Genomic DNA, 16,081 nt, shown 5'->3' with positions numbered 1-16,081 from the left:
TGTACATTGTGGGGGAAACTAGACCATTACCAAACTGTTTGAAATCCTTTCTATTTATCTTCTGCTTTTATAGAACTGTCAATTTTTCAGGCTTTTCTTTTTCTCTTGCAGCATCAGAGATGGAACAGCTAAAGATAAGCCCTGCTGCCATGTTAGAAGATGAGATCACCTGGCTGGACAATTTTGAACCCAACCGCACAGCTGAGTGTGAGACCAGTGAAGCTGATAACATCCTGTTGGCAGGACATTTGAGGCTCATCAAGACTCTCCTTTCACTTTGTGGGGCAGAGAAGGAAATGGTTGGTAGGTAATTCCTTTTTACTCTAAAGTGACTAGACTGGTGTGAATCCTGCTAACAGATGACTTGATCAGTGAGTAGACAGTGTGTGTGAAGACATTATAATGAAGTTTAGAAGTGTAGAAGTGATACAGAGCTATAAGGAGTAATTTTAGCCGTGCCTTTGTTGCATCTTTGACATTTGATAAAATATTTGGATATATTTTTTGTTGATATGATGCTATTAAGTGATTTTGCTGTTACAGAACACCTTTTGACATTTGCAGTCATAATGTTAGCATTTAACAGTAATGTGAATTACTGCGTTACAGGTTCATCTTTGATTAAGCCATTGTTGGATGATTTCCTCTTCCGAGCATCCAGGATTATTCTGAATAGCCATTCTCCAGCAGGCAGTGCTGCAATCAGTCAGCAAGACTTCCATCCAAAGTAAAATTGCTTTTTTGTTCATGTTGGGTTTTCTCCTAGTTCTCATGAACGCAAATGTCATACTGGGCCTACAGATACTAGGAGTTAATACCCATGTTGGAGCATTTCTCCAGACCGCACCTTTCCAATTTATACATTTCCTACAGAAGTGTCCAAATAGCATTTTTGTGAGTTCTCGTGTGACCCAGAGTCTTTGCTTTTCTGTACTTCTAAAGTCCGTGCTTTGTTTTAGATCAATGATGAAGTGCAAGCACAACTCAAGTGCTGATTTCATGAGTCCAAAGTGCACTCCTTTAGCTCCATTGCTTGGGAAGTTGGCTAAATTGAAGTGGGAACAGGAAATTAACTTTCCAAGCCCCTTGTGAATGAGAATCTCAAAAGTTCCACTATTTTCTTTTTCCCCTCAAAAGAACTGCCTTGTGTAAAAGGCTAATGCTGAGCAAGTTGTCTTGCACCTGAGAGAGCTGATAGTAGCCCAGAATATACCAAATGGGGAAAAAGGAGCTTTCTCTTTCCTGTCCCACCTGCCTTCTGCCTCACAATATCTGAAGGGGTGGTTAAATGAGCTCCTGTGCAGTTTTGTGCCTCTGCAGCTGGATTGCTCACATTATACCGACTCGTGCATGTTAGAGTTGGATCAGGCATATCTGCACTGCCTTTCCAAAACCCTAGAGAAGGTTCCAGGGGAGCATTTAGCAACCCCTCAGCTGAATGGGACTTGCTACACCTTAGTGCTTCGCTCCAGCTTTGCTCCTTTGTGCTCTTTTGTTTGCTTAAAGTAAATAAAGCCTTTTCTGTGGCCTGTAGAAGAAAGGGCCAGTGTGAAAAGAGCCAAGTCAGAAGTGTTTTGTACTGGTCTAACACAGCTTAGGTCTAAGGTCATCTCTTGTAGCAAGTAAGTTATCTGGTCCAGGTCTTTCAAAGCTTATCTCCCTGTAAAGCGGTCATTATGCCTCCATCAGTGTTACTGTGATAGAGTACCTGTGTGTCCGTCCTCAGATGTACAACCAATCCTGTGTAGCCTTTTCAGGTCACCTACTTTTTCTTGTTACGGAATGTTAACAGGTGCCTCCATGTTAGTTAAGGGAGGCTTATTTAAAGGAGTGTTTCTGCTGCTGCTCTTCTGATCCTTTTATTCCCCCTGTCCCTTCCCCAAGACAAAAAAATAGCATTCTGTGGTCTCTCAGGAATGTTTTATCATTTAAAGTGTTCCTTTTGAGCATTAATTGTCACTTGTTCTGAGTAATATGGCTTTCTGGAATTAGAAATAATTGAGTCATCTACAAAGTAGATCTCAAATGTGATTTTCTTTTTAGGTGCAGTACAGCTGATAGCCGATTAGCTGCTTATGAGGTGTTAGTAATGCTGGCTGATAGCTCACCTTCCAACCTCCAGCTTATCACAAAAGAGCTGCTTTCTATGCATCACCAGTGTGACCCTGCGCTTACCAAGGAGTTTGATGTAAGCAAGAAGCGGTTTTTTTGTTTATGTTAGCGTTTGGAGTACTCTGTATGATCTGCTTAACTGCTCCATTCACGAAATTTCCATGGTCTTCAATTTAAAATGACAAAAAGCAGATAGGAGTAAATGCAGGCCCATTTGATCTTCCTCAGAAGCAAATACTCCAGTGAGTCCTTCTCAGTTACTATCTGGATAAGAAAGAAGTATTTTCTAAATATCACCAATTTTATTTAAATGTATTTGAGGCCATGTTTAACAGTTTTGTGTAAAATGTTAAATATATAAATGACCAGATATAGTTCTTCTGTGATCTCTCAGAATTTATATTCCTGGCTTTCCATTAAATTGCTCATAACAGCTTATATAAAGGTGATTATAAACCTTATAGTACGTTGTTGGAGTCTTATGCGCTTTATAACTTCACTGGGACAAAAAATGTTTGTCATTCTAGTATCTTCCACCGGTGGATAGTCGCTCCACTTCAGGATTTGTGGGACTGAAGAATGGTGGTGCCACTTGTTACATGAACGCCGTCTTCCAGCAGCTCTATATGCAGCCTGGTCTCCCAGAGGTAATTGGTTCAACATTCAATAAAGTTCTCTTTTTGGAATCACTGTCACCTGAACTGCAAGTTCACTTTAGCACCATTCTTAAATGAATTGTTTAAATAAAAATAAAACTCTGTGTGTGTGTGCATAAATATATACAAACACAATAAATACATAAACTATAAGTTGTTGTGCTGTGTGTCATGACAATTTACTGTAATAATTTTGCCAAGAACCAATTTTATAAGGTTATTTGTTTCCTTCCAGGCCTTGCTTTCCATTGATGATGATACAGACAATCCAGATGACAATGTGTTCTATCAAGTTCAGTCTCTTTTTGGTCACTTGATGGAAAGCAAGCTACAGTATTATGTACCTGAGAACTTTTGGAAGGTATTACATTTCATTTTTCTTTTAAATATGTAGTTATCTTACTTAACAAGTAATCATTTATTCAGCCTTTTCTCATTGCAATATTTCTAGAAATAAAGTAAGTTCTACTTCAAAAAGTCAAAACGTAAAAATAATAAATTTCTTTTTAAAAAATCACTTTCTTTAGTGATATGTATATGAAACAACCACCTTTTTTATATTTATACTTTATATAGATTTTCAAGATGTGGAACAAGGAACTTTATGTTAGAGAGCAACAGGATGCTTACGAGTTCTTCACTAGCCTTATAGATCAAATGGATGAGTACCTCAAGGTAAAAACCTCAGGGATTTCTTTACTTGTTTATATGCATCTCCTTGGTACCTTTTCTCTCTTTCTCCTTTGTTCTTCAGAAAAGAAGGCAGAGCGCCATTCGGCTTATTTTATAATCTACAAAGTATTCAGAAGTTTAAAATTCCTGTTACTTTCCTGGTCTTTCACTTTGCAATGTATCTATCTGATGTCAAACTTTACATCTCCAACAGAAAATAGGAAGAGACCAAATATTCAAGAATACTTTTCAAGGTATCTTCTCTGATCAGAAGATCTGCAAGGACTGTCCTCACAGGTAATGTTAAATTTAGTGCATTAGTTACCACGTTACGTGCTCCCATGACTATCAAAATATGTAGGTCAAAATTGCCCAAGAAGGTAGAGACATATGCCTTTGTGAGCATCGCAGCTGTCAATAGCTATGGGGCAAACTCGATATTCTTTCCTAAGCATATGGCTTGTTAATGCAAGTTGGATAGGTTCTGCTCTGTCAATGCCTTGCCTATTTTTCTTCTTGAATTTAGGTATGAGCGGGAAGAAGCCTTCATGGCTCTCAACCTGGGTGTGACTTCATGTCAAAGTCTGGAAATATCATTGGATCAGTTTGTTAGAGGAGAAGTTCTGGAAGGAAGCAACGCATACTACTGTGAAAAGTGCAAAGAAAAGGTATTGATTCTTAATGTATGTGAAAGAAGATTCAGCTTTAGCTTGATATTTTCTTCAGCATTCATAAGCATGGTCATAGAAGCTATGCTTAGATACTGCTTAACGCTTTCTACAAAAAGCGTTTTCATATGAAGACATAATCAAAAGGTTAAATCCATGCGGATAATAGCGTTCTTCGTTCCCTGTAACTCGTTTTGTAGACTGAACGTTTAGAAGGATGGCAGGATGGTAAAATGTTCTGTAACGTACCAGCCCGCTGCAAAAACTCTGTAATACCTGTAATACTACCCTATCTGTACGTATTACAGTCATCCTGTAGTCATCCTGCCTCCTATGGCCGTATTGTACTTCAGTTCGAGATGGCTGCAATTGTGCATCTATAGGATAATGCTACAGAATGCTTGAGATACATAGATAGAGGTGATGTTATTTTTTCTTTTTAAGAGAACTACAGTGAAGCGCACATGCATTAAGGTCTTACCTAGCCTGTTGGTGATTCACCTGATGAGATTTGGCTTTGACTGGGAGAGTGGACGTTCTATTAAATATGATGAACAAATAAGGGTAAGGAAACTTTTCTCTGACGTGCAAACACCCCCCCACCTTGCTGTGGAGTGGACAGCAGAGTGGACTCTCACTCTTCCTATTCATTCTTCCTTCTTCTCCCCACGGTTTGTTACAGGGACTTTGAGTACATGGTACACTTAAACATGATAATGGTATAGAAAATAAGTGTTTTTCTCCTTAGAGCTGTCCTTATCTGCATCATTCTTGGGATCCTTTCAGAACGCAAGAGCAAAAACATCCATAAAGACTTCTTATTTAACTTCTGTGTCATAAGGGTAAAAAGTTGAAGTACTGTGGTTTTTTTTGATGTTCCCAATGTAGGAAGTATTAATACCGTTCTCATAAAATTACACTAAACATGTACACAATATAATCTCTCAGTTAATCTGAAATGTCTCTTCAAACAGTTTCCCTGGATGCTGAACATGGAACCTTACACTGTGTCAGGGATGGCTCGCCAGGACTCGTCCTCGGAAGTGGGGGACAATGGCAGAAACACAGATCAAGGAGGTGGAGGCTCCCCACGGAAGAAAGTTGCCCCTACGGAAAACTATGAGCTTGTTGGTGTGATAGTTCACAGTGGCCAGGCGCATGCAGGGCACTACTACTCCTTTATAAAGGACAGGAGGTAATGGCCGAGAAGATATGTTGGAGGGCGTTGAGTGCAGTCTAAAACCTACTTGTTTTGGGGAGGTACAGTGAGCCAACACACAGCACTGTGGGTATTAAGACAATAACACATAAAAGCCTCAGGAATTCTTATGTTCCTTGTATTGCAGTTTGAGGGCTTCCTATGACACTTGCAGGTGATGTGCTTCTCATATTTTCAATCAAGCTTACTCTTTTAAAAATGTAGCTTTGACATTAATGGAACTAAACTTTCTATTTACTGTCAAAACAAATGTGAGTTGTCATTTCTAGGGTATTCAGGGTGGTTTGGTTTTTTTTTTTACTAGACAATCAAGTAACTCTTTCTGTTGTGTTTTGATCACAGGGGATGCGGAAAAGGAAAGTGGTATAAATTTAATGACACTGTTGTCGAAGAATTTGATTTAACTGATGAAACCTTGGAATATGAATGCTTCGGTGGAGAGTATAGACCTAAAGTCTATGATCAATGTAAGCAGTGATTTACATTAGCTCTGTATTTCATAGTGGTTCTCAGTAAAGGTAGAGCTCAGTCCATTATATCTTCTTTAAGTTACTTAGTCTAAAAATCCTTCAGAAGCAGTTTTTTCCTGAAGTCGTCTGTTTACTGAAGGACATAACAGCTTGTGTATGGCCTAATATTGGTTGAACCCTATTTGCTGTTGTTCAGCACTTCGTAGACTTAGCAGAGGAGATTCAAAAGTAAAATGGCACCTTGTTAAAAAAAAAAGCAACAAAAAAATCATAACAATTCCCCTCTCCCTCCCCCCCCAAAAAAAAAAATAAATCCCAGGCCTTATTTTAGGCTAGTGAAAATGACTGTGCATAGAACATGGTAGGAATTAATTCCAAATGCATTTCCACCAATATGCACTTGTTTCATAATTCCGATAATTATCTTTTGAAAATACATATGTTTTTTGCAAAAATACTTTAGAATTCAGGCTTTCATTATTTGCTAACATAGACTGAGGCTTTGATCTGACAAATAACTTTATACTGGCACAGTGTATGTTACTTGTACACCCAGTTTCGCTTCCCTATAGGAATGAAGAAGGTACTAAGCCTTCAAAGGGCTTCATCAAATGCCTTTTCTCCCATCAGCGAACCCTTACCCTGATGTCCGTCGGCGCTACTGGAACGCCTACATGCTATTTTACCAGAGAGTGTCTGATCAGAACTCTCCGGTCTTACCAAAGAAAAGTCGAGTGAGTGTTGTGCGTCAAGAAGCCGAGGACCTCTCGTTGTAAGTTCTTCTTGTGTCTGTAAAGGTTTCTCCTGTGTTGATGTCTAGACCCAATCTCCAGAACTAAGAAATGAATAATTCCCGTTTAACAAAGGAGTATACTCACCCTTCTGTTGTGTTGGTTTGTCTTTTATTGCTTTTATAATTTCCTCTTCCATACTGCTGTTGCTATTGCACTAAGAAGTTCAAGCTGACTGACGGCCTTAAGAAGTATTTAGACTGTCATCTAAATTTGCCTTAAAATCTCAGTACACCAATATAATCTTAAACTTCAACTGGAGATTTGTCATAGGATTTCATTATTCACCTTGAGCTTGTATGTATTTCAGATCTGCTCCATCCTCACCAGAAATTTCACCCCAGTCATCACCTCGACCCCACAGGCCCAACAGCGACCGCCTCTCCATCTTGACCAAGCTGGTTCGAAAAGGAGAAAAGAAGGGACTTTTTGTAGAGAAAATGCCTGTGCGGATATATCAGGTAGAGCACTCCCAAAGTGGCAACTAAATCCTACTTGTAGGAAATTTAAACACATACTAAGAGGAACACAGTAACTCTGAAGGTGGCTGTGAAGTAATTCCCTTCTTGAAAGCAAAGCTATAAAATAATTCTGGATTCTGACATAAAGTTATTAACAAGCTGCTCAGTGGTACGTTATTTGCTGCCCCTTCTCACAAAACTGACCCATCATTCCTTACTTTGAAGAAACTGCTGGCGAATTAGTCAAATGTAAAGTAACGTCAGCAGTCAGCACGTAAGCAGGGAGAGATAAGAGCAGAGAAGATGCGTCATTTGAAGAACACTTGAGGGAGAGTGGAGAAGATGGCAAATTACAGTCATCTAGTTCTTGAGTTCACAAGAACGTAAAAAGGGGGAGAAAGAACTAAAACCAGCTTCAATTCTGTTTATGTCTGTTAACTTTTGTGATACTGAATATGTTCTCAAAGGGGAAAACAAGGATGTTGAAGGCAGCTTTGCAAGTTGGGACTGAAAACAGAGGTGTGATGGCATTGGCAGAGCAGAGAGGATGATAGAACCTGCATATGGTTTAGCTGTCATAAGAGGAAGGTCTTAGTCTGCAGGCCTGCAGCTCTGGTCTGTACAGGAGAGGATACAACCTTGTATATATTTGACCTTCTGAACACACACCTTCCTGCTGATCTGCAGAAGTGCAGGAGAGCTTATGGTACATGGCATAGTCAGAATAAGCTCTGCATGGCCTCCACGTGGGCTTTATCAGAGCATTAATAGTCACATCAGGCCTTCTTGTACCCAGGGTTGTATTATTACAGTAGACAGAACTTGGCTCAAATTTGAGTGTCTTTCAGCAAAATCTCATTTGAAAAAAGAGGGGCTTGGCATTTAGGTACGTTATTGGGGATGCAGCTTGTAATTACACCACGGCTCCTTGCTCTGTACATGTAAATTTGTTAAGCAAGCCTTTCAGGTTTGAAGGATGATTTCTTGGCTTTTTTATTAAAAGCAAGCAAAAAATAGAACTTATCAGCAACTTCTTCTTTTTTCTCTTCCCTTAGTGGCCAAACGATTAAGTCTGTCATCTGTTCTCTTGTGTTTTGTAATGTCCTTGGAAGAAAATCACTGGTTTATACAAATCTTCTAAGTTTCCTATATGTATTTTCCACTCCACTGAAGTAGTGATTCAGAGTGTTCAAAGAATAGGGCTGACAACCGTTTTTAAACACCACACGTATTTACATAAAAGGTGCAATTTTAGAGAAATATACTTTGACAACGTTTTAAATTTATTTTTGCCGCCTTTTACAGATGGTGAGAGATGAAAACTTGAAATTTATGAAGAACAGAGATGTGTACAGTAGTGACTACTTCAGTTTTGTTCTGTCTTTAGCTTCACTGAATGCTGTAAGTACCTAGATTTTAATCTTAGAGTACTGAGGATGTGTTGGATAGAAACAGCCACAAAAGCTCTGAGGGTCACAGCCAGGAAAACTGGAAGGGAGGGAGTTGACGTGATTTTGTTTTTCCAGCTGAGCAGTTCATTGTCTCCAATAATTTTTCACGCTGATAACATCTGTCTCAAAGCTGACTTCTGGCCTCCTGTTCTAGCACTGGGAGAAACATCACTGTGTCACAGTGAAATTTCTGAAATAACACACACCTTTTTTTGATAATGCAAACTGAGGTCTAGGGGGACAGAAATTCCTTTCTGTATGGAAGATCCAAAAGTTGATGTTAGTCACCTCAAAGTTGATACTTGCATTGGAAATGCAGTTTACTAATTAAGTTTTTCTAAATGGAGTAATAAACAAACCAGCATTTATCACATTTATTAAGTCCACAGGTTTAGTGGGCTTTACAGCAAGTTTGTTCTTGTTTTTAGCATATTTTTAACTAGCGTAGTCAGCACCAGAGACTGTTTCTAGCACAGAAAAATGCTTGGTTTTATTTTTTCCAAATGAAGTAAATTACTTGGATAGAACACGTTGATTTATTTAAGAGAACAGCGTATGTGCTGCAGGCATACTTCTGCTCTGAAATAAATTTGATGTTTCTTTCAGACTAAGGTAAAGCATCCTTATTATCCATGCATGGCAAAGGTGAGCTTACAGCTGGCAGTCCAGTTCCTCTTCCAAACCTATCTCCGAACCAAGAAGAAACTCAGGTAAGGCCTTGTTCTGGGTGCTGTAAAAACATATTCTGAGGTTTTCCTGCTTGACATACCTACAGCACCTTGAAATATTGTGGGTAGCATAGACAGTTACAGGAGTAGCAATACATTTCTGCTTTGCGTTGGAATCCCCCGGCAAAGAAATCCTGACTTTTACTGTCGCTCCCAGCTGTCCATCATTTTGGTGGTAGTGGTTTGGGCATGGAAAGGCTTTAATGGATTTAAAACCAGCAGGTTGTTCCAAAATGGTTCTCTAAGTGTTTTTGTCTTAAGCCACCTAATGTATATTCAGTTGAAGTCAAAACTCTTTCTAGTTGGCAAACAAGAAACATGGCTTAGGTTTTGGAGGTGTTTTTTCTCTTTCATTACTGATGGTTGTCCCTGTTTTGTGAAAGGGCTGATACAGAAGAATGGATTGCCACCATAGATGCACTGCTCTCCAAAAGCATTGATGCTTGTCAGTGGTTAGTTGAATATTTCGTCGGGCCAGAGGGCCGAGAGCTTGTAAAGTAAGTACTGGTAATTTTGTCGTAGGTTTTTTGTCTCATGTATGGATAAAGCTTCCTAATAATGTCATCTGGCCTATACTGACGTATTCCCAAAGAGTTGACTCTGCGCATTCTTTAAAAGACAATCTAGATAATCACTGAAGTTTTTTAGTTCTAGTATTTTCTGATTGTGCAGCTTTCTGAGTAATTCTGAAAATATAATAAGATAGCGCTGTGTATGTGGAGGAGGGTGCAGATGTTTAATTCAGTGAAGTGCTTTGGAATGTGCTTAAGATTATATCTAGTCACTCCTCCAAGTTGTGGGAAAGGAGAACGTGGTAAAAGTGTTTGGGGTAAGATAAATACTTACCTGACAAAGATCACAGATAAACTGGCAAGAATTTTTCTCAGCAAGCTCAAGATCAGATAGTCGCTGTTTTGAAAACACCTAAGGCAAATTCTTGGAGAACTGACACACTTAGATGTGTCAATGTGAAGAAAATTTTATCTTTGAAGTTGCATTGAAGGACAAGATTCTGTGATAGCTTCTGGTTTTGGCTCTTTTGTTATTTGAATGAATAAGCATAAAATAATATTACAGTGACAAGCAGGAGTGCAAGAAAATAAGTTAAAGCTTATCCATGGAAGTACAATACAAGAAGTATCCAGACTGTTGCCCTTTTAAAAATAATAACCACCGCACTTAATCATAGAAACCGTGTGTACACGTTGATTCCAGTTCTCTTTGCAGCTTCGCCTTTTATCTTCCAGGACTTTCCTCCTGGAATGCAGTGTGAGAGAGGTGCGAGTTGCTGTAGCCACTATTCTTGAAAAAACCCTCGACAGTGCCTTGCTTTATCAGGAGAAGGTTAGTTGTCACCTGATCACCAGTGATCCTGCTGGTTGTCTCTACCTAATGTCTCCTGCTGTGTTTGCAGACAATGCTGTGTGATTTGTAAATAACAAGGTGAAAAGCTCTCATCTTGATCATGCTTCGTTTCTTGAATAGCTTAATGCTTGCCTGCTCCTACCCTAGGAGGTAACATGCTCTGTAATTCTCAGAATTTAAGTTCGAAGTACTGGTTATAAACAACTCTGCCTGGTTTCAGCTTGTCTTACAAACTGACATCACATATTCTTTCAATAGTTTGGAAACTGTTTTCTTACTATTTATTCTGTTTTTTCTGTAACTGAGACATTCCAGAAATCAGTTTAATTTTTAGCTGATTCTCCTTCCTTGCTCAGAAGCCTGTAGCAGTAGTAACTGAGCTGTCTTGTTCTAGAGACCATAGCTATAGTTATTATTCAAAGGCTTCATTTTCTAATAGAAAGTCTTGAGAGTAAGTTTAGGAAGTGCAGCTCTGTTACATTTGACTAATCTTAATATTGTAGGAAAACCCAGAAGGAAATCTGGGGAAAAGGAATCATTTGTAAAATGTCTGAGATTGACTTATTTCTCCCGGGATACCTGAACCAAATAGTTTGTATTAAGAGGACTCGGACAGAAGTGTTATCTGTGTTCTGGCATATTCCTGTAAGCTGTCGTTGGGGGCTTGGAGACTTTTAAGTGTCCAAGTCTTGTTTAGTCTGAAATAATTTTTTTTTTTTTTACATCAAATTTTAATAATTGATGAAACAGACTATTTTTTCTGTCTGGTTTCTGGGCGTCTGTATTCTTTTTGATCCAGTGTCATGGATGGAAGACACTACAGTTGCATAGGCTTCTGCTAAGAAAGCTTGTCTTATTTGGAGCTTTTAGGGGAAGATTGCTCTGAGGTCCTACAGGCAGAGTACAGTAGTAGGGAGATGAACGTTTACAATATAGCTTGATAGTTTTGGGTTATTTTCTCTTGGCTGTTAATTACTATTTATTATTGAGGTGCAATAGATTATATGTCAGTGTGTATACCCTTAGTGTGCTTTGATGCAAACTAAGCGTTAACATTGGTTTTTGCATAGTGGAGCGTGACAGTACGACAACGTGAGACCTTGAGTGGCACTTCTAATCTGGTTTGGTTTGTATTACTCTAACGACTGGAACATTTGAACATCAGTTCACTCTGAGGAGTAATTTGAATTGCATTAAAAATAGTGCAAACTTATGCAACTGATGAGTTCCACCTCTTTGAGCAAGTTACCTACATGCCAGTGCTTCCGTTACTTTGTTGTTTAATATGTGCAGCATTCATTCAGAGGACTTAAAATGAGAAGGCTGCAATCCTTTGTGAGCTATTCATACCCATCACAGCAAGAGTGTCTGACCACGGATACGATTTTGTTAACCATACCTTAACTGTGATATGTGAAACTCCTTTGAAAGATTTTTAAGCAGTAGATGACATTGTTTACATTCAAATTAACAATTGTTTTCACAGTTAAAAAGTCTACATCAATTACTGGAGGTGCTACTTGCTCTGCTGGATAAAGATGTACCTGAAAACTGTAAAAACTGCGCTCAGTACTTTTTGCTATTCAACAACTTTGTACAGAAGGTAAGAAATCATTTTTTTTCATTTTATTTTAATTTTAAAGGACAATAGTAAAACAGCTAATCATCCATATTCGCAGGAGATTTAAGCAGCCCAGTGAAACACTTCCAAAACTTTTATTAGAGTATTCTTTTTTTTTTTTTCTGTTTTTGAAAAGTAAATGGGTTTGAACACTGGATTTAGGATAAAATCACACAAAAATATACAGGTAAAGTATACCTATGGAAGATGTTAATTCCAAAGTCTGAATGTTTGGTTTCTGTTTTGGGGGAGTGGTTTTGGCTGTTCTAAAAAAAAAAAAAAGTTTTCAGGATTTTTGTCATATAGAAAACAGAATAACTGCTGTTCACCCCAGTATGGTTTCTCTCTATTTCTGTATTCTTTTTTGTTATGTTTTGTTTTTTATAGGACATGTATTTTGCCTATGCTGGTTCTGGTCTGGTTTATATAAAGTGCTCTAGATAATGAGACAGGTTTTAGAGGTGTACCTTATTGACCTATGTAACTTTTTCTTTAGAGTAGGAAAGGTAGTGTTTAGCCTGTACCTTTTACGTTTGTTCCCTAGAGCATTAGTTCTTTACCTGCACAGGAATGTAACTTTTTGTTGTTGTCCAAACAGCAGGGAATAAGGGCTAGCAGTCTTCTTCTCAGACACTCTGCTTTGAGGCACATGATCAACTTTCTCCTTGGCCCCAACCGGCAGAGTAATCAGGTAATGCTTACGTAGCATGTGGGGTTTTTTGTGCTGTAGTTTGTCCATCTCTGTGTTTTTACAACATTTAAATTATAGATAAATACTTTTCATGTGGTAGAATGGGCTACTACATGGATTATTCTGTAAACTTCATGGAAGTCTTAGCCTACCTATGTGTAGTTAACATGAAAATAGCTGTGTTGGCAGAAGTGAGCACCATGGTTTTGACAATAACAAAATTTTCACCAACCTCAAAGTACTAGAACATGGTGGTGGACTGTTAAGGACATTGTTTTGACTTAGCAGAAGTTGACTAAATCAACCAGTCAGAAGTTAATTAAATCTCTCTTTTGGCTCAAACAGAATCGCAGGTGGAGTTCAGCACAAGCACGTGAGTTTGGGTATCTTCACAATACTGTAGCACTACTGGTTTTGCACTCTGATGTCTCCTCACAAAGAAATGTTGGTAAGAATTGCATTTTTACATTTTTTGGTGCCTTTGCATTTCAGTTACTTTGACTGGGAGTAACGTAATGTCAGTGAGGAAAAATACAATCACTTTTAAGGTATACGTTTGATTACCACTGCCTCTCAGTATATTTACAGCAAAACAAAGAGGAAACAGTATTACGGGCACTGGGGCTGGAGGGAAATTTTTATATGAGCATTATTAGACCTCCCACCCTCCCCCATATGCCTAAAAGGTCTTTGTTTCCTCGTGTGAGTAAATCAAGCTGTGTTATTGTTGGCTGGGACAGATTTGCAGCCGAACAGGCTGTATTTTGTTTAGGTTTCTTAAGCCTTTTGCTAATCTGAAGGGGAGTAGACAGAGCTACTGAATAACAAGCAATAAAATATTCTCATAGGTATTTCTTACAAGAGACAGAGGTATCCAGTGGAGGTTAATGGGTACAAATTACTCCTGGGGAGATTCCAGTTGGACACAAGAGCAACGTTTTTCACTAGAAGAACAATTGGCCATTGGAAAAATCTCCTCAGGGAAGGGGTAAATTCCCCAACATGGGACACTTTTAAGATTCAGCTGGACAGGGTGCTGGGCCATCTTGTCTAGACTGTGCTTTTGTCAGGAAAGGTTGGACCATATGATTGGTTTCTGTTTATGGTTAAAAGTTTCTGGAATTGGAGGCAGTCAAAAAACACAAAGGATGATAAACGTTCTGAATGTGATGAATGTGCAACGGTGACTGGGAGTGAAATCAAAGCTTAAAGTAGTCATAGTAAATACAAACATTTTGCTTTGGCCTTATTGCAGTTCGTTTCCTTATGTTGTCACTAATATAAATGACACTTCAGTGTGCAAGAGATCGTTACTTGGAGCGGTACCATTCGAGCTATAAGCTGGTTGAGATAAATGTCATTAGAGATGGCGTGGTGCCAGATGAGTAGCAGTGTCTTCAACGTGTGTAGAACAATCTGATTTATTAGTGGATTGTTTTTGTATTTGCTATTATAGCTCCTGGTCTCTTTAAGCAGCGTCCACCTCTAAGCATCACCGCTTCAGGTCCGCTTTTGACGCTCCATGAAGAAGTGGAAGCCTTGTTATTCCTGTCTGAGGGAAAACCTTACTTAATGGAGGTATCTGTTCTAAATTCTGCCCTGCTTGAACCTAAAAGCTGGTCTAATGTTATTTCTTTGAACACTGAATATTAAAAAGCAGCCAGCCAGGGAGTACGTGGTTATTATTTTGAGCCTAAACAAGACAGCAGCTTTGGTTTCTTCTTGACACCTTCTTAATTTCCTTCTTAATTTCCAGTATATCCCTAAACTTAAGGGTCTGGTTAGAGAGTTAACAAAGGCAGCAAAGATAACTGAACACATTCTGCAAGCGCCCATGCGGTCAGTTACCATTAGCTGGAGGCGCTAACTTGAATTGCTCTGATTTAATGGATCCGTGCTTGACCAGACCCTTGGAGGTGGGCAGCAGGAGCTGAACGGAGTGCTGTAAGACAGGGGGTTTGGCTTACTGGGCCATGCTGGGAGGAAAAACAGCATCCTTCCTGGAAAAAAATAGCATTCTATAATAAACTTGATCCATCTCTTAGAAATAATTGTATGGCTGTGTCTGAAACTGGTTTCACCTTCCCGTTAGGTGATGTACGCGTTACGAGAGCTCACTGGGTCTCTGTCGGTTCTCATTGAGATGGTGGTGTACTGCTGCTTCTGTAATGAGCACTTCTCCTTTACTGTGCTGCACTTCATCAAGGTATGGAGTTAATCAAGATAAGCCTTTTGCCTCAGTGTTTCTCCTCGGCTTTGGTCTTACTGTGTCTTACTGGGTTATAAAGGTGCTGGGATCTGCAGAACAATCAGTACAGATCATTGGATTTAGGGGCTGAGAGTGGTGGGTTTGGGTTTTTTTTTTTTAGCTTTTACTTTTTAAACAAAAAATTCTCAAAAATCTGTAAAGCTGTCTTGTAATTCTTTGCATCATCAGCATATTTTACTACCTAAATGACTTTATATTTCTTACTTGCAGACTCAGCTGGAAACTGCTCCCCCTCATGAACTGAAAAACATATTCCAGTTGCTCCATGAGATACTGGTAGGTGAAGGGTAAAGACTTCTACAGGATAGAGGCTTTTATATCGATGCATAATGAAAAAAGTCAGGACTGGTAGCTTCAACATCCACATATCTTTTAATCCTTCACTTTGGAGTTTTTATTACTTTTTAAATCGCAGTCTTGATAATCCGGTGCTATATGAAACTTCACGAGTCTTATTTGTTTTTCACATTAAGGTGGTAACACCATTTTGTAGAATAGATACGGGTATTGCACACAGCTTACTTATATTGGTCTTTTCCTCTCCTAACAGGTTATTGAGGACCCATTACAAGTAGAGCGCATCAAATTTGCCTTTGAAACTGAAAATGGATTAATAGGCAAGTAAGCCAGTGGGTGAACGCTCCTGTCTCCTACTGACCCTTATGTTGCTGATGGTTCATATCATCTCCCAGTTTCTAATCCTTCTAATCTGTTTAACTTCTCAGGGAAAACAACTCTGCACTATTTGATTTAGCCACCACTGCCCCACAAAACACTCTAATAAAATCCAAAATAAGCATTAGAATGTTATAGTAATGTCAAACTGGAAAGGTATTTAACTGGGGAAAAAAAATTCTCTTCAACAACAGCAGTCAGTGAACCCAGAGAAGAGTGGTACTTACATACG

The 16,081-nt window shown here is 38.9% G+C and overlaps 1 protein-coding gene across 2 annotated transcripts in view; it reads left to right on the top strand.

Moving 5' to 3' along the window:
* Nucleotides 1-16,081, top strand: part of USP24 (ubiquitin specific peptidase 24) — a 66,225-nt gene that overhangs the window by 43,674 nt on the left and 6,470 nt on the right. For both annotated transcript variants that reach the window (XM_074152369.1, XM_074152368.1), the window contains 24 exons: nt 112-303; nt 610-727; nt 2,044-2,188; nt 2,640-2,759; nt 3,004-3,129; nt 3,345-3,443; nt 3,655-3,737; nt 3,967-4,108; nt 4,553-4,672; nt 5,083-5,303; nt 5,670-5,794; nt 6,428-6,569; nt 6,899-7,049; nt 8,355-8,450; nt 9,107-9,210; nt 9,612-9,725; nt 10,476-10,572; nt 12,080-12,196; nt 12,813-12,905; nt 13,251-13,353; nt 14,362-14,483; nt 14,998-15,111; nt 15,385-15,450; nt 15,725-15,791. In XM_074152369.1, coding sequence (XP_074008470.1) covers nt 112-303; nt 610-727; nt 2,044-2,188; nt 2,640-2,759; nt 3,004-3,129; nt 3,345-3,443; nt 3,655-3,737; nt 3,967-4,108; nt 4,553-4,672; nt 5,083-5,303; nt 5,670-5,794; nt 6,428-6,569; nt 6,899-7,049; nt 8,355-8,450; nt 9,107-9,210; nt 9,612-9,725; nt 10,476-10,572; nt 12,080-12,196; nt 12,813-12,905; nt 13,251-13,353; nt 14,362-14,483; nt 14,998-15,111; nt 15,385-15,450; nt 15,725-15,791 — 2,877 coding nt within the window. The remainder of the gene's footprint in view (nt 1-111; nt 304-609; nt 728-2,043; nt 2,189-2,639; nt 2,760-3,003; nt 3,130-3,344; nt 3,444-3,654; nt 3,738-3,966; nt 4,109-4,552; nt 4,673-5,082; nt 5,304-5,669; nt 5,795-6,427; nt 6,570-6,898; nt 7,050-8,354; nt 8,451-9,106; nt 9,211-9,611; nt 9,726-10,475; nt 10,573-12,079; nt 12,197-12,812; nt 12,906-13,250; nt 13,354-14,361; nt 14,484-14,997; nt 15,112-15,384; nt 15,451-15,724; nt 15,792-16,081) is intronic.

This window comes from Numenius arquata, chromosome 8, assembly GCF_964106895.1.
Source record: "Numenius arquata chromosome 8, bNumArq3.hap1.1, whole genome shotgun sequence".
NCBI classification, from domain to species: domain Eukaryota; kingdom Metazoa; phylum Chordata; class Aves; order Charadriiformes; family Scolopacidae; genus Numenius; species Numenius arquata.
This window is presented reverse-complemented; position numbering and strand designations above follow the sequence as displayed.